A 24,012-nucleotide genomic window follows, 5' to 3' on the forward strand; every position below is an offset into this window, starting at 1 on the left:
TCATTTATGTTTCTTAAAAATTGAAGTGCATGGCAGCATTTTCTTAACCTGAACCTATTTTGTGGAGGAAGAAAAACTAATTTTGTTTATGATATGAGGAACATGAAAAAGTTACATCCTGTTTATAAAACTTTTAATTATTGTTACATTATTCAATATTTTCTTTATAAATTTATATTTTTAAAATCTCAATTTTAGATTATATACTCTCATTAGTTTTAGTGCACAAATCAAATTCCATGTTAATAGCATATTATTTACTATTAGATATATGTATAATTTTAAATATTTAAAAAAAAATTGAATCAAATTCCATGCTAAATAACATATTATTTACTATTTAAACATTGAATAAATAAGATAGTTATTAATCTCCTATCATCTTCAAATTTTACAAGCGCACAATAGCACAAGATATAAAATGAAAATGTAATATGATAATAGATTTGTTGAAATACACATTAAATAGAAAATTATTTAGTGATAATACAACTTAAACATAATTAGAGATATAATAACCAACCTCTCTTTCTCTCTCCATAAAATTAGAGTTGTAAGCAAGCAAACCTGAACCAAGTATTTAAAGTTTAGGTTTGTTTATTTAATTTTATTTCAAAACATGAGTCTAGTTCAAGCTCAGTTTATTTTCTAGTCAAACTAACTTGAAATTGTTCACAAGTTACTTGATTAACTTATTATTTTCCTATATATAGTATCCATTACTACCAAATTTTATCCCTTATAAAATCTATAAATTTTTATTACAAATAGATTTTTTATATTAATAATAAACTACAAATAATAGTTTGGTATTATATAGATCTATTTACAAAGTTACATAATCAAATATTAAGTCTATTTTAGTATATTTTTAAACAAGTATACATATAAAAATATATTATTGCATATAATTAAATTGAACCTCGTATGTATTCACGAGTTTGTTCACAAACACAATATAATGTTTGAGTTTAGCTCCTTTAATAGTCGAGCTTAAATTTAGACTTAAGGTTGGCTTGTTTACTAAACAAACGAATATAAGTATAGAGACCTAGAAGGAGGGTCTTGCAATCCATAGAATTCCACGTCACTTAGGGAAGCACATGAGGATGTGCTTATAAGGAGTAACCTCTCTTTAGTGTGTAAAGACTTTTTCCTCCACTACTGTGTGCTTTGGAGGAGAACAAAATCGTGGTAGGTATGGTCTCAAAATGGACAATATCTACACAGTTAGGACAAGGTCATTACAGGTGGTATGAAAGACATGCTTTAATCGGAAGTGTGGGCCCCATACATAAGGACGCGTGTGCCCATAAGGAGGTGGATTGTAAAGACCCAAAATGGGGGTCTTGCAATCCATGGAATCCCACATTGCTTAGGGAAGCACATGTTGATGTCTTTATAAGGAGTGATCTCCCTTTAGTGTGTAGAGTCATTTTCCTTACTTCTGTGTGCTTTGAGGGAAAATAAAACCGTGAGGGATATAGGCTTCAAAGTAGACAATATCTACACAATTAGGGCGGAGTCATTACAATAAGCAAGCATTTTCTTGAATCAAACTCAACATATTCATAAACAACTTTGTTCTACGTAGTAATGGAAAATTATAATTAACTGCATGTGATTTGGTCCTATAATAATTTAGTCCATAAGCTGTCAATTGTTAAGTTTGATCTCCCGAAGTTTGAATTAAAATGAAATTATCACGATTTGACTATTTAGTTTGGTCCTCTAAAGTTTGAAAACCGTGAGGGGTATAGGCCCTAAAGCGAACAATATTTACACAATTGAGGCAATGTCTTTACAATAAGCAAGCATTTTCTTGAATTATACTCACATATTCATAAACAACTTTGTTCTACGTAAAAAAGGAAAATTATAATTACCCACATGTGGTTGGGTTTTATAACAATTTAGTCCACAAGCTGTCAATTGTTAAGTTTGATCCCCTAAAGTTTGAATTAAAATGAAATTATCACAGTTTGACTCAAGTTATTGCATTCGATGCTAGATGGATATAATAAAGGCCTTAAAATATTTCTACTTCTACATAATCTATAATCAAGTTTACTGTACAAGATTAATCCTGTTGTTTATCACTGTCCTCATCACCTGAATCACCAACTAGTACGATAAAAGCTGATTTTTCAAATTTTGTGTATATTTGGCTAATTTAGTTTTTGCTAACTTATTTCACTATTCAGCTTATTTTTGCTACTATTCATGAGTCTCATTGTACTATTTTAACTAATATTTACTTTTATCTACAGTACTTTCAACAAAAAAAATTTCAGTTTTAGTAAAATAAGCGGATTCTAAACAGACCTTTTGTAAAACAAGGCTCAAACTATTGGAGTTAGGTTTTGACTTTCTAACAATGTGCTGGGTTTGAGAAGATTATATATATATATATATATATCTAAACCAATGCATGATCGTAATTATTATTCTATATAATAATAAGAGTAATATAATTAATGAAGACATTAAAAAAGAGGATCTTATATAATCTAATTCACGTTACTCACCTAACTATTAACATTATCTTTTTTTAACGATGTAATCTTTATTATAGATATGGTAGGAGTCAACAAACTCTTCTTTTTTTATAAAAAAAAAAGTAAGACTGATGAACCTAGGTTTATTGCTTAATTCATTTGCTTTTCTAGCAATTACTTGATGGTTTTAGTTTGAAAATTATAGCAAAAAAGCCTACGTTTGGATAGCACGGTTAGTTACTCAAAGTTGTGTTGCGTTTTCTGCTTTTTTTTTTTTTTTTTTCAGCCGGATTTGTTGACTTTTGTGAGAAAAAAATACTGTGCATGTACTGTGCGTGTATTACTCAAAGTTGTGTTGCGTTTTCTGCTTTTTTTTTTTTTTTTTTCAGCCGGATTTGTTGACTTTTGTGAGAAAAAAATACTGTGCATGTACTGTGCGTGTACTGTTTACGCACTGTTTATGCACTGTTTACACATTAAAAATATTAAAAGTGGGTCCCACGTACTATTCATATATTTAAAAAATTATTTTGCTACAGTATTTTCAGCAACAATAAGTTTTTAGCAACTTTCAGTAACAATAAGTGCTATCCAAACAGACCCTAATGAGAAAGCATCTTTTGCGTCAGGACGTCTTGCGTCAGGACGTGTGAGATACGATCAGAGCATAAAGGATTTTTCCCAAAAAAAAAAAAAAAACCTCATTCTTTAATATATAGCCTAGGGAGAAATTACTACTAGGCCAGGAAAAATTTGTTAGATAAAACTAAATTGTTAAAATCAGATGACGTGCTCACTTTTTCCATCTTGGTACGTAGGATGCTCGAAAATATAATTAAAATTCTAAAATTTAATAAATCAAAATTGACTTTCTTTGCCAAAGTTTTTTTATTATTATTATAATTTATGTTTTGAGTTACATATATACGTATGCTTATACATATTTTATAAAAAAAAATGTTTTGTCTATAATATTTTTACAATAAATTCTAAACGATAGATTATTACAGGTTATTATTGGTATTTCAATTAGAACCAGTAATAACTTATCATCTATAATTTATGATGAAAATGTTGTGAATATAACTATTCTCTATTTTATATAACTATTGATTGAGTAGGCATTCCTCCCACATCATTGCTGATGTATGCCCCCTCAAAAAAAAAAAATCATTGCTGATGTATTTATTTTCTTCTTCTTCTTTTCTGATACGCACTTCTTCTTCTTCATTTTTTAATTGTTAAAAACAGCATTCTTGGAACCTAGACAGGTTAATATCTTTTTCTTTTTCATTTCTTTTCTTTTTTGAGAAAGACCGAATTATAATTATCATAAAACGTTTTAAAAAGGAAGTAGTGTTAAAATAAATATAGGCCTACCATATATCACAATTTAAATTTATTAAACTTGATAGTTAACTTATAATTATGTGGATTAATTACACTATAGAAAGCATGATAGATTAAGTCAAAAAAAAAAAAAAAACAGATCTCTTGCTTGGTTTGTGAAAAGATTGACAAGTTCTTCTTTCTTTTGGTTCCCTCTTTTTAATCATTCTTTTACTTTCTAGGTTTGTGAAAATGATATGAGACAGTAGATAAGGCGGCCTAAAAAATTTAGAGGTCTAAGACGATATATATAAATGAGATTTTTTTGTTATCATTTAAATAATACTTAACTAGTATTTAATATCATAATTTCTTTATAACAAAAATCTATTCCTTTTATTTTGTAATATGCTTTTTTTTTATTTGGAAAAATGCTAAAGTTATAATAAATTTTACTAAAAAAAAACTTTCAAACGATATAGAAATGAATGCACTTTGTGACACTTCAAGAAGATAAGAAACAAGTATTTGAATGAATGATGTTATGGATATTATAAATTCTACAACATAAGGCTTACAAAAATGTATCATTAATCACAAAAAATAATTCAAAAATACATTTAATAGGTTATTGACATCCACATATCATATTAAGGGTCCATTTGGATAGCACTTATTGTTGCTGAAAGTTGCTAAAAACTGATTGTTGCTGAAAACACTGTAGCAAAATAATTTTTAAATGTGTGAATAGTGTTGTGGGACCCACTTTTAAGATTAAATATTGCATGAACAGTGCGTGAACAGTGCACGCACAGTACATGCACAGTGAATTTTGTCCCCCAAAGTCAAAAAAGCCGGCCAAAAAAAAAAAAAAAAAAAAGGGAGAAAACGTGAAACGGAAAACGTGCCGCAACTTACCGTGCAATCCAAACGCAGGCTAATTGTCACATTAATTTGTAAATTTTTCAAGTAAAATTAATAATATTTCTAACAATTTCCTATCTGAATTATTTCTTGCGATTAGTGATACATATATTTGTAAGGGAAAATGTTAAAGATACAAATTCTTTTACAAAAACTTTTACAAACTGATAATGTGATGAATGATTATAGATAAATAATAATAAAAAAGTGATGTTATCGGTGGGCCTAAATAAGAACTAGTAAGAAGTTGGTCACAATAACAGTTTGTAAAAATGTTGTAAAATAGTTTGTAAAATTATAGCATTACTTTATTTATAAGACTCATGTATTTAAAGTTGTATTATCTCTAGTATTACTCAATACTTTGGGACTTCTTAAAAGTAGAGAAAAATTATAAAACTAATTTTTTTTCAATATCTCCAATTTTTTTTTTTTAAATATATCAATTTTTGCCCAAAATTTGGGGCCTTCCTCTAGTAGGGAGCCCTAGGCGGTGGCCTAGGCCTAGGGCCGGCCCTGGTAGTAGCAAATATGTATTCTATGCTTATTTAATGATTTATAACACTTGCATTAAACAAGTGTACAAAGAAATATACTTACTTTTTGTCCGAATACATGTATAATCTATACAAAATTTGAGATTAAGATTTTGTTGTTATTATTGTTGTGTCTGAAAACACAAAGTTGGATACAAATATTTTTATTTTCAAGGAAAAGAAAAAAAAGGAAACCCTTCTACAAATTAATGGGCAAAAGAGTTGGAGAGTACTAGACTAGTCCATTATTACTTGTTATCTCCTTGTCCCTCTATTGTATAAGTTCATGCCTCTCCATTTCAAATGGAGATCAGTTTATTTCACAGTTAACATTTTATTTTCTGATTCTAACAATATATAGATTATCACATGACCACATCATTTAAGATTTTAAAATGATATGGCAATGAATTCACATTTAAATTTGTAATATATAATCTAAACCATAAAATAGATCTATTTTAAATGTCAAGATCATTTTTCGTTTAGACACATAATTTTTTTACTTTTACAATTTCTAAGTTGCTAGAATATTATCAATTCCAATATGAACGCACCACCAATAATATTTTTATATATTCACCATTAATAACTTGTCACATGCATGAATTTAAAGCCTGCTGTAATTTTTTTCCTTTTTTGGATCCATTCTCTTGGCGACCAAATCAGATTTGTTTCACTTGGGTGCGTGCCTTGCATCTTACTTTACACTAGGGCTCAATAAAATTGGGCTTCCATTCGGCCCATTCAACCACTGAAGGCCATACTTTTAGCTATTGAACCTGACATGTCAAAGCTTGGGCCTTCGCATGTGTTACTACAAAAGTCAACTCAACTAGGAAGGATCAGCCCAATGGGCATCCCAATTCCAATATGTTGCGTCCATGAGCTGACCCAGATGGGTTTAGATTAGACTCAAAAATGACAACTAGGAAGGATCAGCCCAATGGGCATCCCAATTCCAATATGTTGCGTCCATGAGCTGACCCAGATGGGTTTAGATTAGACTCAAAAATGATTGAGAATGTGAGATTATTTAAAAAGCATCGATACTAATACAAAACATAAATGTTATAGGGATGCAATTATAAAATTTAGAGAAATTTTAGGGACACACTCATTCCCACACGGGCCACACTCAAATTCACACTCTGTTTATGTGTCAATTCTTAATAGGATTTCAGTAATTTCAAAATATACATAGTGGACCATGTGAAAATGTTGAAATCTAATCAAGAGTTGACATATAAACAGAGTGTGAATTTAGATGTGTCCTTGACATTTCTCAAAAATTTAATGTTGCCAAAATCACAATCCTAAATCATAACCCCTTGAATCGATCCATATTGATATAGAATTGAGTATGATGTAGAATTGCAATGGGATCACCTAACCAAAACTACTGAGATTCTACACTATCCAACTACATGGGATTAAACAGGTTATGGTATGGTTATTGGGCCTCCAATTTCAAGCCCAAATTGAGAAAAAGACAAAAATGACCTCCAAATCAGTTTTTAAAAAATCTTCTTTAATCCACTATGTTACAATTTATATAAAATTACTCATACTTATTATTCAAATAAATCAAATGATTTAATAGAAAAGTCATATGACGAAAAAAAACCTGCTTTGAAACTAAACTTTTTTATGAAAAAAAAGGGCCTTGCTGAGTCTTTTTTTTTTTTTTTTTTTCCAGCCCAGCCCATTAAAATGAGAAAAAATAGACTTTTTTTTTTATAAAAATAAATCCCGAAACTCCCTAATTTTTTTTTTTTTTCCAGCCCAGCCCATTAAAATGAGAAAAAATAGACTTTTTTTTTAATAAAAAAAAATCCCGAAACTCCCTAATTCAGCACAATCTGAGAGAGAGAGAGAGACGACAACTGTGCCGGTGCTGCGACTCTGAGTTCGTAAGTATTTATTTATTTTTCACTATTTTTTGTTGGGTTTGTTCACTCTTCAATGAATTTATATATATTGGGTTGTTCATGCCTTTTGTTCGGACTAAGTTTCTGATCTCAATATGACAAAAATTGAATTGTTTGGTGATCATTTTGCATGAGAAATTAAAAATGGGTTTTGGAGTTTTTTTAACAACTTGTACGTGTTTTCTAGGTAATGGGTTTTTGTTAAATTTAGTCATCATGATTATGAAAATCTAATTTAGGCAATTCAAAGTCATTTTTTATTTTATTTTATTTTTTAAATAGATACAATACAAGCTCCAGTACTACCATTTTGCTATTTTAACAAGCTTCTTCTTTAAAAGTTGTGTAACTGTTTGTCTCAAAATTCAGGTCTGCATATTTGGCTTATGTTAATATACTCTGTAGCTTTATGGGTTTGTTTTGCTGTATTTTGTTGCATTTTGTTCATAGTTGTGCTCCTAAGTTCATTTCATCACCTAACTTGAGTTGTTCACAACTTATTGTTGCTTGGAGCTAAGCTTAGTTAGGAAAACAAATTTGGAAATTTTATTTAAGAATAAATTTTAGGAACTTGTAACCAGGGGTAGCCCTAGACATTTTAGGGCCTAAGGTGATAACTAAAAATGTATGTGTATGTGTATGTGTATGTGTATGTGTGTTTATGTATGTGTATGTGTATGTTTATATTTATGTGTATGTGCATATGTGTTTATGTTTATGTTCATTTATGTTTATGTATGTGTATGAGTGTGTATGTGTATGTGTATGTTTATATTTATGTTTATGTGTGTGTATGTTTACGTTTATGTGAGTTTATACGTGTTTATGTGTATGTGTGTTTATGTTCATGTATATGTATATTTATGTGTATGTGTATGTATGTTTATGTGTATTTGTATGTGTATGTGTGTGTATGTGTGCTTATGTATGTGTATGTGTGCTTATATATGTGTGTATGTATTTTTGCGTGCTTATATTTATGTATGTTTATGTGTATGTGTATGTATTTATGCATGTTTATGTATGTGTATGTGTATATGTATAGGGCTGTCCACGGGTCGATCCGGGTCGGGTTTGTGCCCAACCCGGAACCGACCCGCCTGAATCGGGTGGAGGAAAAAGGAACCCGCCGCCGACCCGCTGGAGTAATCGAGTCGGGCAATTCAGAACATCAACGGGTGGCAGGCAGGTTGGTCGGATTTGGGACGGGGAGAAAACTGTAGAAAAAACATAGATCTGGTGAAAATCTCATCGGATTCATTGAGATTTCGCCAGATCCGGCTAAAATCTCACCGGAGTCGCTGAGATTTCGCTAGATCCGACTTAAAATCTCACTGGATTCAATGAGATCTCACCAGATCCAGTCAAAATCTCACCAGATCAAAGGAAAATAGAGCCGGAATCTGGGTTTTTCACCAAATTCTAGAAAATTTGGCCAGAATCTAGAAATATTTCAATCGGTTCGGGTTTTTCAAGTTTTAAGGGAGGAAAACCGAAACCCGACTTGCCATAATTGGTTTTTGGTGATGAAGACCCGCCGAAGTAGTCGAGTCGGTCGGTTTAGGGTCCGGTCCGATCGGTTCTTCGGGTGGGTCGGGTACTCGGTTGAATCTGGACAGCCCTATATATGTATATGTATATGCATGTGTACTTATGTATGTGTACGTGTATGTGTATGTGTAGGTCTTTTTGTCTTTTTCAGATTCAGGTGCAATACCCTAATGCAATCGTAATTAATGGCTAAGATTAAAAGTTGAAAAAACAACTTTCAATCTCAACCATTGAATAAAATATATTAAGGGAGAGTTAAAAAGTAAAAAAAAAAAAAAAGTAAAAAATGTAAAAAAATACCTACAACAATGCACCTCATCTTAATTCGTCTTTCTTCTCTCACTATTTTTATTTTCTTATTTTTTTATGCGGTGCTTTGTTCTTATTCCTTTTATTTATCTTTATTCGTCGCCTAGGTTGACAGGAGAGGAGCGAGCGAAAGCCACGTCAAGAAAAGAAATCGAAGATTGTTATGCTGAGCTAAAGACTATGAAATTGTATTCCTCTCAACTCAGACGATCCTCTTCGGTGAAATTGTGGCTCACGAGGCTTCACCGGATTATGGTGTGTGAATTTTGGTTATTTATTTATTTATTTAAGATTATGAAGTAAATAGTTTTTATATTTTGCTTACCCTTTCTATTTTTTGAAAACACTTTTATGGAAAATACCATTTTTTTTGCTTTGCTTTCAGTCTATCATTCTTGTTTGTGGTATGTGTTTGATTAATTTGGATTTAAAATTAGTTCAACAAGATGATTTTTCTTCTAAAATATAATAACAAAACCAATATATGTTTTTTAATGGTGGGTTCACTTTCAGTGTTTTCATTTTGTGATTTTGGTTGTTTTGTGGGGTTTGTGCTTTGATTTCGGTGGGCTTCTAGGTTTTTGTTACGATTTGATTTTGGCTAGGTTTTGGCTGTGGTGGTGGTCATGATTTGATTTTGGTTGGGTTTCGGCAGTGGTGCGGGATTGGAGGTGATGAGCTTGAAAAGCTCCGGCCATGGAGGTTTAAAAGGAGAGCTTGGTGGTCAGCCATGGAGCACGGTGTGACGTGGGTTGAGGTAGAGAGAGGATGAGAGGGAAACAGGGGCGGCCCTATACATTTTGGGGCCTAAGGCGAGAACTAAAAATGGGGTCTTTTTTATACTTATATATTAATTAAATTAACGTTTATTTCATATTTTTATATTATATTTTTCTTCATTATTTTAATTTTCTTCTAAATTATTTTGAAGTTCCTTCTAAATTATTTTGAAGTTCGTTATTAAGATTTGTTGTATTGCAAAATTGAACATCATTTTCTTCTAAATTATATTGGTGAATTTCTTGCTCATTTGTGATATTTTCATCTAAATTTTGTGTTATATTTTATTTATTACTAATAACAAATTTATCCATTAATCCTTTTTGAAACTCAATTAATTAATTTTTTTTCTTTTTTTAAGTTTTTTCATATTCAAATGCATATTTTTTAGTAGACATTTCTAATCAAATAATATATTTATAAAGATTAAAATAAGAAATAACTTTCAAGTGTAGAGCAAATGAGAAATAGAACCTGATTTATATAAAAAGTATTGTTGTAGTTTTACTGAACAATAACAAGGTTTTAGCAATCTCAACCTACATAAATTAAAAAAAAAAATTAAGTACAAGCATAACAAAAATTTAAGCACAACCATAACACTGACACAAGACTTATTAATAAGACTCACAAAAAAAAAAAAAAAAAAAATATACACAAAACAAATCCTTAACCCCCAAACTTAATAAGTGTTGAAGGCCCAAACTTGAAGGCCCAAACTTAACGCCCAGTCCAGGGAGGGTCCAGGCAGCCATAATGATAAACTGATAAGTGATAAACAAAAAGTTACAAAACCAGCCAGGGAGATAAACAAAGTTATCTTAAGTTCTTAACAAATAAAATGGAGTGCCCTGGGCCTGTGCCCAAATATTTATAATTTTACACCTGATTCCTGAGGTGAGGTGAGCAGTTGAGACTTGAGAGAGGCGCAGAGCAGAGTATCAGAGAGAGCCGTCCAGGCGGAGGAGCTTCAAGCTTGCTGCCTTGCTTGAGCCTTGAGCCTTGAGCTGTTGTCTGTTGAGCAGATGAGAACAGACTGAACAGTGGAGACTGGAGACTAGAGAGAGGCGGAGAGCAGAGACTAGAGAGAAAGGTAAAATTTTTAGGGTTTTGAGTGTATTTATTTGTGATTGTTTTGTGGTTAATCTCTTAGACCGGATTTGTAGTTTATCTGGTTGTTTTTTGGTCAATGATTTTGTTTAGAACCAATGTTTAATAGGATTTACCAAAATTTTTGTTTTTTTGGTTAAAAGGATGTGCCAGATTATTTTTGTAATTCATTTGAAACTAATTCATTTACTACCCGGTTCTTTTCTAAAATTTTGGGCCTTAGGCAATTGCCTAACTCGCCTAAGGGAAGGGCCGGCCCTGTGTGTTTGTCTATGTTAATATACTCTGTAGCTTTATGGGATGTTTTGCTGTATTTTGTTGCATTTTGTTCATTGTTGTGCTCCTAGGTTCATTTCATCACCTATCCTGAGTTGTTCACAACTTATTGTTGCTTGGAGCTGAGCATAGTTAGGGAAAAAAAAATATTGGAAATTTTATTTAGGAATAAGTTTGGGATATTATGTAAGTTTGTGGTGTTAGAACTCGTAACTTGGAAAAAGTTTGGGATATTTACTTGTCCTTTAAAATTCCTTCTACCATTCCCAATTGGGATATTTTGCAAATAAGCCAAGACTCTAGAGAGTTTGTGGCTTCTAGGAGCGGTGATTGGATTAGATTTTCTGGGTTAGGAGGTGCTTTAACAAGGCTGCTTACTTGTTGGCAAAATGGACTGTTGAATGCCAGTTCTCGAGAGTCCACTCGTGGCTTCCCAATTCCCCTCAACTCTTGTGAATCAGCTGGGTCTAAATGGGGCTTCGAGATTGGATGTTAAAGGATTGAGTTTTCTTTTCTGCTTCTGTTTCTGTCTCTGGGTTGTTTTTCCTATGGTTCGTGTATTGGGTTAGTTTGTTGTTTCTACGTTGGTCTCTGCACTGTTTTATTTTTCTTAATGAAAATCTTTCCTTTGAGGGGAAAAGAAATCTTGTCACTTTGAAGTTTAAAAATTTTCACTTATTCATGTATTTGTATAATTTGGTACTTGTAGTTATTGCCTTATATATAAGTAATTTCTATCAAAATTTACTTTTCCCCTATGATTCTACAACATATATTATGAATTATGATTGCTAGTATTTTTTTCTATATATATATAAAGAAAAATTTTACGAATCTTAATCTGATCCTACGATTAGATTGACTAAGGAAAAATTGGGAATTAGTCTACGAGTGACTGTGGTAGATTAAGGTTTAGGAGAACTTATGAAAATAGATTTAGAGTTTTTGAAGAAATGGTTAAAGGTGGTTTGATGAGTTGTTTGATGGCTATTTGGTAGAAGAAAGTATGTAGGAATTTAGGGTTTTGATTAATAAAAGAAAGGGATTGATTTGAGATTATAAGGAAAAAGAAAAAAAGAGATTTTTTTGGTGTTTAGGGGCTGTATGAACAGTACCTTAAGAAAGACAAGAAGAAGAAGAAAAGAGGGAGAAGAGAGAGAGAAGAGAACCCACAAAGGCCAATGTGCCTCTATGCTCAAAATACTCAATAAATTTTATTAATCAACTCCCATCTCTTTTGAATACATTGAGCACAAATATACATAAAGACTCTTCCTAGTATATGTAGTATTAGGACTCCTACTAAAACCTAATAAAATACTAACTTGGACCCAAAGAAAATAAAACTTAAGATACTTTTAGGATCTCCTAGAAGATTCTAGCCTCAAGTAAATTACCAAAATACCCTTAAGTTGCAAGAATTATAGAGTTTCCCCTAAATATAAAATTGATCATAACTGAGGAAATAAAAAATCCAAATGAAAAACTGTTTTGACCCTAGAAGACTCATACACCTTTATGGCCTATTTGGATGTTTAAAAAAGGAGGGAGAGTAGAGTAGAGGGAGGGAGAGTAATTCAATTATCTTATTTGGAAGTTTTTTAAGGAAGAAGGGGAAGGGATTTGGAGGGGTTTCAACTCTCTCTAACCCCTCATTTTTAATTCCCCCAAATTGGAGAGATTTGGAGGGAGAATAGAGTAGATAAATTATTGTCCAAGTAAATTCCCTAATTTATCATTTCCAAATTAATCATAGACCAATGTTGTAAGTCTATTTTCAAATAGGGGTAAAATTTGTCTATTTTAATCATTTCCTCTCCTTTCTATCCTAATTTTTAAAACATCCAAACAAGGTAGATGGGAACCATTCCCCTCCACTCTCCTCTCCACTACTCTCCTCCCCTCTACTTCCCTCTACTCTCCTCCCTCTCTAAACTTCCAAACAGGCCATTAGAGCCACACAACTTTCACATCAATTGGACTTCACATGCAAAGTTGCAAATTCTTCCATGGTTGCATCATCGATCCACAGGACCCTCTCACTGATCTTATGTAAGATCCCGATCCAGACAATCATGATAAAGTCACTTCTGAAAAACAAGCCTAAATTACAATTGCAGCTCTCTTTTAATGTTAGTACTTAATGGTAACCTTATATTGGATTAATATTTTAAAAATTTTACCACTAGATTATATATTCCCTTTATTTTTAACACACATTTCAAATATCACGGTTATTAGATGTTATTTACTATTGAATTCATGATCTCATATTTACGTAGTTTAAAAAACATGACCAAAAATAATCGTGATTCACTTTAGCGTTTTCATGGTGAAGTAATAATTTTTGGTGGCACCAAGAAGGGAGATTTTTCTGTTGGCTGGGGCATGTACTCACCACAACTTCCACTGGCACATGGGCGTGTGCCTTCATCGTCTTCGTCCTCCTCTTTCTCCTTTGATGCACAACATGCAGACCCAGGAGGTCTGGAAGCTGCTTTGCTCCAAATAATGCATGACCATCACCACACCTCTCTCAGACTCCGTGACCAAGCCGGTCAGTCCAAAAATATATATATGTTTTTTTTGTACTCATAAAAAAAAAATATATATATATATATATATATATATATATTATATATATTGTGAGCTTATCTTAATTGGGTATGTATACAGAGAGAGCGAAGAAAGATGCGATTCAAAATGCAGCGCGAGTTTCAGATCTGTTGGTGGATGCTGTGAACAGTGGAGTGCAGGAATCCTTTATCAACGAGAAGCGAATTGAGCATGAAATTCGAGCATTAGCAGTCACAATTTCCCGCTTCATGAAGCTGACCAATCAATGGCTCACTGCGACACGTGCTATAAACACTGCTGTCAAGGTCTGCTTATTCATCATTTTTATATTTGTTCGTTCTTGTTTCTAAATTGTTGTCAATTTGCTTGTCTTAATGTTGGTGTGAGGTTTGTGTTATAGGAAATTGGAGACTTTGAGAACTGGATGAAGACCATGGAATTTGATTGTAAAAGCATCACTGCTGCTATCCAAAACATTCACCAAGCGTGACCATTTTGTAAGTTGTGTTCTATGTTTTCCGTGAAATGAATAGTGTTATCTGATATTAACAATTGCATTCCAACAAGACTTGTTGCTCAACTAGTGTTTTTTGGTGTCTCTAATGGAGATGTCCAAGTTCAAATTCCCCTCCCCCAACTATCAAATTATCAAGGAAAAAAATGTATTGATATATGGTAAACATCCAAACAATTGCATTCCAACTGCCAATTTGGTAGATCCTTCATGAGAAAGATCCAACATTGAATACCAATAAAAAAATAAAATAATATAAAAAGATCCAATATTGAATGTTTTGTTCCTATCACACAGTCACAGTTATAAATTTATAATGTTATGTGCCAAAGATTATGTGTACTTGCCTCTGATTTACAAGTAAACACAAATACACTATTTATTGAAGTTCCAGGGGACTAACACATGCTACTCTCTAACCTTCTTCAAGCACAAGCTTGTAAAGAAATTTATTTTGTCGAACTGTCATTCTCATACGCCATTTTTTTGTTCTCTATGTAAACTGTAGATCCTGAAACATGATTAGAAAATTTGCATGCCCCATCGTTCAAATCAATACCCTGTCTTACAAGGTGGTATCTTGTGTAACAATCATATACAACATCCCCTCACATAGGTTCAGGTCTTCGCCCATGTGAAAGAGGTGTTGCGTGCAACCGTTAAACAAGATAATAAATCCTGTCTTATAATGCAAGACTTACATTGGTACCTCTGTCAACTTCAACTTTGCTCCAGGTCTATCCCATGGACTGACACACCTGATTACTCTCCTGTATCTATCAAAATTCAAAATTAGACCATTAGTTCTAACTTTTGAGTCTTTCTTATGGTGTTGGTTGTTTAAAGAGAATTGCTGAAGGGAAGTTTCATTTTAAATGCTGATAGGGGGCACAGGGCTTTTGATTTCATAGTTGAGAGGGAACCAACTAGGCAACTACCAACAATTAGCTGGTTGGTAATCAAAATTATTATCACCTGCGGGACGCATCAACCTCAACAAATTCGGTTACTGCAATGATTGGGGGATAAAGCACACTATCCTACTGAGAGCAGCATTTGATTATGCACTCAATTAGCTGGAGTTGCTGTGACTGAAGATCTACTGCAAACCAGTTGTCGGCCCTTGTTGGTCCCAATGTCTTTTTGTATTTGCAGTTTGATTGGCTTGTGTTAGTTATTACTGTCCTTAGTGCAGGGTTGGTCTTAGATTGGGGGTTGTTTGCTGATCTGTGCGACTCTGTCACCATGTCCATGTGCCTTTTGTAGAGACATGCCTTGGCTTGTGCCTTGTATCTTGGTTTTTTAGTGTCAATAAAAATTTTGCTGATTCATTAAAAAGTAATAAAATAAAATAAAATTGGTTACTGCTGCAGTTTCCTACTCAAATTTGCTCAGAAGTAGACAAAATAAATAAAAATCTAGTGATCAATGGAACAAAACAGAAAATTCCATCTAATTAATGGGACTGTCATGTTGGTGAGGTTGTGGAAGTGCCCTGTGTCCAAAGATTAGCATTGGGTCCCATATTTTGTGCACATTTGAATCGGTTTTGCATTATATGTGAAATAGAAGTCATAAAAGCACAGCCAAAGTAGGTTGTGAAATGACATACAAGTTGTGTCAGGTTGAAGTGCTTAGTATAACCATAACCTAAGACACCTACATTGGGCCACATCATGTGCAAATTGGATTTAGACTGGGTTCTGCTTTAACTCTTCAATAACACTTGGCTTCATTTTCATTTAAATTTCCTTCAATTTTTAATTATTGTTTTTCTTATTTGGATTCCTGGTTTTCTTTTTCCTCCACCTAAAACAAGGAGCATTTCATTACTATAAGAGAAACTTTACAACTTACAAGAAGGAATCCTCAAACAGCACTTTCCAGAACAGGTGGGGTACATTACAGTCCAAAACTAAGCCAATAAGACTCTTGCATTGCCCACTTCCTTGGACTCTAGTTTTCATGAGAAATACTATGCAAAACGGAATTCCTGCTTTTGTCTTTTGTCTTGTGTTTTTATTGAGTACCATTTTTTTAGTTTTATCAATAAATAGTACATGACATCATTTAATTAAAAAAACAAAGTCTACTTGAAAAAATACCTAATGAGGTTTTGGTCAATTGCAAAAACACGCTCAAAAGTTTCAATTCTTTCTTCTAACTCCTTGAAGTTTCCATATCCATCAAATTAATCAACAGGAGTAATATCTGTTAACTCTTATGAACAGAAAAATCGCGTGACCAATGTCACAAATAACTTAATAAGTCTTCCTAATATAATTATGTGATGGTCACAAAATTTCTGTTCATAAGAACTGACGAAAGTTAATCTCATTAAGTCAATTTGACAAATATAAAAATCTCAAAATGTTATAAGAAATAAGTGAAATCTCTAAAAATGTTTTTGTAACTTACCCAAATGTCAAGGGTGTTTTGTATTTTGGCCCCCAAAAAAAAGGGGTTAGAAAGAAAGATAATGAAAACAGAAAACAGCAGATGGAAGCGCTTGGTTTAAGCTGAGGTACACGTCATATAGGTGTCCCGTCTGTGTCTTTGTTTTTGCATTGAGACAGAAGTGAGGTACATAGTGCTTGGTTAGGTATCTGGTCACCCTCTGTGCTTGGCCATGGTCAATCTTAAAGACAAGAACAAGACAGAACCTTTGAAGTTCATGTCAAAGCTTCACATGACAACAAAATTTGAGGTCTGTATTGTAATGCCGGCAAGGGTCATATTCTTTTTTTTTTTTTTTCCTGCTGATCTAAACAGAAACTCTGATGGATAGCCTTTTGTGTATGAGACGGATAGCTTTTTGTTTTTTTCTGTAATAAATTAAAAAAAAAAAAAATCTCAAGAGTTTTTATTTTGGGGTCACATATTTAACATAAAAAAAAAACTACTAAAAACTATGTATTTTGATAAAGACGGAAACTACAGAATACCCAAATAAACACTAGCACAAATTTTACGAAGGTGCTAAGGAGAGGGGAAAATAATAATAATAGAAGGTTGTGTGAATAAACTTGTTCAAAAGCCAAAAATGTTCTATTTCTTTTTTTAATGTAATCATATATTGTGTGGAGCCACATTGTTGGGGTAGAGAGTCTATAGACTAGAGAAGAAAGAGGGAGGAAAATAAAATTAATAATGGAAATGTAAGAAGAGAGAAAAGACAAAGTTTAGTTACAAAATTGGTTGTAGTCTAAGATTATAACCTTACTCAATATCTTTTTTTTAGAAATGAATTTTGAGAATTCCACCATTGGATTACATCTTTTTCTTATATCCTCCATACTTGCAAAATTTCTAAAAAATTAAAGATCAATAGCTATGACATCAATAAATTATATAAATTGTTAGTTTTTGTAGTTTAAAATTATACATAAAATATAAGCTTATAGATCATATAATATATAATATCTGATTGACATAAAATTTGATATGTGTATTAAGAGTGTAAAGAACATGTAATTCAGTGGTTAAATTTTCAAAATATGTAATAATATTTATTTTATTGAGTAAGGTTGTAACTAAGGCTATAACTAATTTTATAACTAAACTTTATCTAGAAAGAAAATGAAAATGGAGTTTGACTTACCTTCAGTACTTTTTAAATAGGAATCTGCTTTTGTTTTAATGAGAAACTGTCACATCACCCACTAACTAAATAAAAGGTGAAGATTAAAACTCACTACCACTTGTTATTGTGTATTTAAAAAAGTACTCGAGGTAAGTCAAACCCAATGAAAAGAAGCACTTATCTTATATATGTTTGGAAATGGGAAGAAATGAGAAAATATTTCCTTTGTTGGTTTGCAAAGGTCAAATGGGAGGGAAATAAAAAGAAAAATATGCCATGAATTTGAAAGAGGAATGAAAATTATGGGCAACAATGTAATTTTAAATCAATGAAAAGTCAAATTTGTCCGACTCCAATTTTTTGATGCATTCTCTCTCCATTTCCGCCTGTTGATTGGGATCCTATCTTTTTCTTTTCCCTCACATAAGCCAAAACTGATGATTTAGTATTTATATTAAAAAAAAAAATTGTTAAAGAGAGAAACTTTGGTATATGCCAAGTTCTTTTTTTGGATTTTTTGTTCGTGTTCATAGCAAACTAGAGAAACTTTGGTATATGCATTAGAGTCTAGCATGGTGTGATAAGTCCTTTTCAAAAAGAGAAACTTTGGTATATACATTAGAGTCTAGTATAGTGTGATAAGTCCATTTCAATGATTATTTTGTAAACATATTTATCTAAGTTATATGTATATAAGGAAGTGGCGTCCCAGTTTTTGACCAGACTATTTTTTCTTACCTATGAGACACACCAGAAATATTTATGGACTAATAGTGTGGTAGATTAAACTTGGGATCTTAGAGTTTACCAATGCCCACCACTCTGATACCCATAGGAGTAACATATGTATTAAAATTGATAACTCTTCTTACCAAAAAAAAAATTTTTTTTGATAACTTTGTATACAATATAAGTTACAACTAGCTCTTGTCTAATATAAAATTTTATATTCTTTCTCATATATCAATTTTGCTACGGTCATAACTTTTTCCAAAGTTTGTTAAAGTGGTTGATTGTAAGTGGTGGACAATCATTTTCACATGGATCTACAACTAACATTAGTTTTATTTTCACCACTCATAATTTACCACTTCAACAAGTTGTGGAAAAAATTTGTCGATAAAGTACTCTCTCTCTCTCTCTCTCTCTCTGAGTATATATATATATATATATGTATTTTGAATTTATCTTGTCTAGTGTATCAATACTGTAATTTCACCTCCAAAGTTTCTAGTTTCAATCTTATTTTTCATGATTATATTTTCAACTCTTCTTGGTAGAGATTTTAACTTAATTTGAAAGGGAATCGCTATATAGAATTACGAAACTTCTAAGGATTGTGCCGGAGAAAAATGTTGACAATGATTAAACTGAGACAAAGATGTTTACCATAGACCTGAAGAGAAAGTGCATGTGAAACAAGATTTGGGCATGTGTATCAGATTTGAAGATAAAAGGGCGGATTGCGAAATGTGTGAGCTGGTTGATTGGGTTTCTATCTTTTTCTTTACCCTCACATAAACCAAAACTGATAATTTAGTGATTTATATTAAAAATAAACTGTTAAAAATTTCATCAAGAAAATGATGATAGATAAGTTTTATTCTATAAAACTTATCATTATGCATAACTTTATTGGAGATGCCAAGTTATTTTTTTGGATTTTTTTGTGCATGTTTATAGCAAAATAGAAAAAAAAAAACTTTGGTATATTCATTAGAGTTTAGCATGATGTGATAATTCCTTTTCAAAGATTATTTTGTCAACATATTTATCCAAATTATATGTATGTAAGGAAGTAGTGTCTCAGCCTTTGGCCAGACTATTCCTTTTTACTCATGAGACATTTCAGAAATTTTTATAAACTAATAGTATGGTAGATTAAACTTAGGACCTTGGAATTTACTAATGAGCCCACCACCCTGATATCCCATGGGGGTAACATATGTATAACTCTTATTACCAAAAGAAAAATAAATTGATAACTTTATATACAATATAAGTTATAACTAGTTTGTCTATCATAAAATTTATACTCTCTCTCTCTTTCTCATATATCAATTTTGTTACAGTCACAACTTTTTTCACAGTTTGTTGAAGTGGTCGGTTGTAGTTGTAGACAATCATTTTCACATAAATCTAAAACTAATATTACTTTTATTTCTACCACTCACAATTTACCACTTCAACAAATTGTGGAAAAAATTTGTCTATAAACTCTCTCTCTCTCTCTCTCAGTATATATATATATATATAGAATCATAGATATGTATATTAAATCTATCTTGTCCAGTGTATCAATATTGTAATTTCGCCTCCAAAGTTTCTAGTTTCAACCTTATTTTCCATGATTATATTTTCAACTCTTCTTGGTAGAGATTTTAACTTAATTTGAAAGGGAATTGCCCTATAGAATTATGAAACTTCAAAGGATCGTGCTGCAGAAAAATGTTGACAATGATTAAATTGAGACAAAGATGTTTACCAATTACCATAGACAGAGAAAGTGCTTGTGAAAGAAGATTTAGGCATGTGTATCAGATTTGAAGATAAATTAAACTTGGAAGAATTCCAAAGGTCCCTACACAGAGTGTGGACTTGGTGCCCAATCAAGCATCATCAAGCTGGCTTCTTTGTACAGATCTAGATAGTACCTTAGCTAGCACCCCTTTGAATATCATAACCAAATCAAAATGTGACTCTCACTCTAATTACTAATAATAATTTTGGTAAACTGCCAAATGTGCCAAGTTAAACATGATTATTTAAGTATCAATTTTTATCATTATGATGCCCCTTTCTAAATCTTAATTTTATTGTAGGATGAGTCATTTCGGAAAATCCTAGACCTTTAATGGCCGATGGGTTAGGTAACCATATACATCCAATTCAATAACTATCAAAACAGCTTAGAGAAGAAGAAAAAAGTGAACAATGCAAAACAAACAAAACAATAAATCCCAAAACAAGAGAGAGCAAGAGAGAAGGAGAGAAGGGAAAAAAGAAGTACTTTTCTTAAGCCACAGGACAGAAGCAGGTTGAATTTCCATAACCAATAAACCGTACCTAAACCTCATGTTTTTGAAAGATACAAACAAAGGTAGATAATACTTAGCCAAAACAAAATGAAGGTAGTAAATATTACGATGAGTTGCGTGTGTATTTGTTTCTCAAAAGATATTACGATGATAAGAGATAATAAGAAGTTAGTGGCTAGGCTAGGATGTCATTTTAAAGCAGGCAAATTCAAATAATAAAGCATATATATTAATAATTAAATTAATATTTAATTACTATAGTATGTTGGAAAAATATAATTAAGGCTATAAACTAAGCAAGTATTAAAAATTCAAGCATATTTAATTTTAGTATGACATGAGCCAACTTAAGTTCATCATGAATAAGTTCGAGCTTGTTTATGAGATAGATGATTAACTTATTTTTTTCCTTATACATAAAAAACACCATAACAATTTTTTTAAACATATTATCAAATTCTTACTAATAATTAATAATTAAATAATATTTGAAATTATATTGCTCGAGTAAATTAGATAAGGCAATTTTTGTTTATGAACTTCTAGATTGATCAACATTGTATTGTTAAAAATTATAGATAATTTTTTACTATGGAAAAAACAGTTATTTATCAATATTCAATAAATTATAAATAAAAATTTGATATCTTATGAACATATTTATAAACTTACATAATCGAATATTAAACTTATATTAGTATGTTTTTATTCATATAAACATATAATATTATGTATACTAATCTCATACTCACAAGTTTATTCGCAAACAAATTATTATATTTGAGCTTCATTTATTTACTAAAGAAATGAATATAATTTTTTTTTTTCTAAATCAAACCGAAATTGTCCATTAATTGTTCGATGCATTTATTGCCATATATATAGGTTGTAATCATTTCGAATAATTACAACCTATGTTCGTGATAGGACAAAATTATTCTCATAATTTCTTCAAAAGTAACCAAACTAGTTTTCAATGAAGGAAAAAATTTAGACACATAATTAGGATATGATAACTCTAATATATGATACATGCATGGCACCTAATCAAACAATCAGCACCAATTCACTGCTTTAAATAACAACAGTGCAATAAGTACTGATAAGTTTAATCTTGAGAGAAATCAAACTTTTTAATAAAAAGTAATTCAATAATTTTTTTTTTGAGAATCAATAATAATAAATTATTTAAAAGACAACTCATTGCATATTGAGTAATTTACCTGTGTACTAACATTTATTCAATAATTAAAATCATAAAAATATACCAAAAATTGCCAATAATAGTTTCTTTATAACTTTTCGTTTTAATGATGGAGAATTACCGTTGCTTTAACTTTTAAACTCTATCAATCTATAGGTTATTATTGTTTCTCAAAAAAAAAAAAAAAAAAAAATTCGTGACCAAGCCGGTCAGTCCAAAAATATATATATATATATATATATGTTTTTTTTGTACTCATAAAAAAAAAAATATATATATATATATATATTGTGAGCTTATCTTAATTGGGTATGTATACAGAGAGAGCGAAGAAAGATGCGATTCAAAATGCAGCGCAAGTTTCAGATCTGTTGGTGGATGCTGTGAACAGTGGAGTGCAGGAATCCTTTATCAACGAGAAGCGAATTGAGCATGAAATTCGAGCATTAGCAGTCACAATTTCCCGCTTCATGAAGCTGACCAATCAATGGCTCACTGCGACACGTGCTATAAACACTGCTGTCAAGGTCCGCTTATTCATCATTTTTATATTTGTTCGTTCTTGTTTCTAAATTGTTGTCAATTTGCTTGTCTTAATGTTGGTGTGAGGTTTGTGTTATAGGAAATTGGAGACTTTGAGAACTGGATGAAGACCATGGAATTTGATTGTAAAAGCATCACTGCTGCTATCCAAAACATTCACCAAGCGTGACCATTTTGTAAGTTGTGTTCTATGTTTTCTGTGAAATGAATAGTGTTATCTGATATTAACAATTGCATTCCAACGAGACTTGTTGCTCAACTAGCGTTTTTTGGTGTCTCTAATGGAGATGTCCAAGTTCAAATTCCCCTCCCCCAACTATCAAATTATCAAGGAAAAAAATGTATTGATATATGGTAAATATCCAAACAATTGCATTCCAACTGCCAATTTGGTAGATCCTTCATGAGAAAGATCCAACATTGAATACCTATAAAAAAATAAAATAAAATAAAAAGATCCAATATTTTTTTTTTTTTTTTTGAGAAACAAAAAGATCCAATATTGAATGTTTTGTTCCTATCACACAGACACAGTTATAAATTTATAATGTTATGTGCCAAAGATTATGTGTACTTGCCTCTGATTTACAAGTAAACACAAATACACTATTTATTGAAGTTCCAGGGGACTAACACATGCTACTCTCTTAACCTTCTTCAAGCACAAGCTTGTAAAGAAATTTATTTTGTCGAACTGTCATTCTCATACGCCATTTTCTTGTTCTCTATGTAAACTGTAGATCCTGAAACATGAGTAGAAAATTTGCATGCCCCATCGTTCAAATCAATACCCTGTCTTACAAGGTGGTATCTTGTGTAACAATCATATACAACATCCCCTCACATAGGGTCAGGTCTTCGCCCATGTGAAAGAGGTGTTGCGTGCAACCGTTAAACAAGATAATAAATCCTGTCTTATAATGCAAGACTTACATTGGTACCTCTGTCAACTTCAACTTTGCTCCAGGTCTATCCCATGGACTTACACACCTGATTACTCTCCTGTATCTATCAAAATTCAAAATTAGACCATTAGTTCTAACTTTTGAGTCTTTCTTATGGTGTCGGTTGTTTAAAGAGAATTGCTGAAGGGAAGTTTCATTTTAAATGCTGATAGGGGGCACAGGGCTTTTGATTTCATAGTTGAGAGGGAACCAACTAGGCAACTACCAACAATTAGCTGGTTGGTAATCAAAATTATTATCACCTGCGGGACACATCAACCTCAACAAATTCGGTTACATCAATGATTGGGGGATAAAGCACACTATCCTACTGAGAGCAGCATTTGATTATGCACTCAATTAGC

At 31.7% G+C, this 24,012-nt stretch overlaps 2 protein-coding genes across 3 annotated transcripts; both read left to right on the top strand.

Annotated features, from left to right (window-relative positions):
• Positions 1-10,653: 10,653 nt before the first annotated feature.
• LOC112008585 (biogenesis of lysosome-related organelles complex 1 subunit 1) lies at positions 10,654-15,699 on the top strand. 2 transcript variants are annotated; one of them, XM_024040918.2, is made up of 5 exons: positions 10,654-10,951; positions 13,567-13,801; positions 13,921-14,126; positions 14,222-14,318; positions 15,221-15,699. In XM_024040918.2, exons 2-4 carry the CDS (start codon positions 13,633-13,635, stop codon positions 14,309-14,311), a joined length of 465 nt encoding a protein of 154 aa, XP_023896686.1. In that variant the 5' UTR covers positions 10,654-10,951; positions 13,567-13,632; the 3' UTR covers positions 14,312-14,318; positions 15,221-15,699. The 2 variants fall into 2 exon arrangements, with proteins under 2 accessions (XP_023896686.1, XP_023896685.1); XM_024040917.2 differs by having other exon boundaries at positions 10,655-10,951; positions 13,583-13,801.
• Positions 15,700-16,964: 1,265 nt separating this feature from the next.
• LOC112002602 (biogenesis of lysosome-related organelles complex 1 subunit 1) lies at positions 16,965-22,962 on the top strand. Its single transcript, XM_065782404.1, has 4 exons — positions 16,965-17,042; positions 22,317-22,368; positions 22,482-22,687; positions 22,783-22,962. The coding sequence occupies exons 1-4, from the start codon at positions 16,965-16,967 to the stop codon at positions 22,870-22,872; spliced, it is 426 nt and encodes a 141-aa protein (XP_065638476.1). The 3' UTR covers positions 22,873-22,962.
• Positions 22,963-24,012: the final 1,050 nt, after the last annotated feature.

Source organism: Quercus suber, unplaced genomic scaffold (assembly GCF_002906115.3).
Source record: "Quercus suber isolate HL8 unplaced genomic scaffold, Cork oak 2.0 scaffold_301, whole genome shotgun sequence".
Classification (NCBI taxonomy): Eukaryota; Viridiplantae; Streptophyta; class Magnoliopsida; order Fagales; family Fagaceae; genus Quercus; species Quercus suber.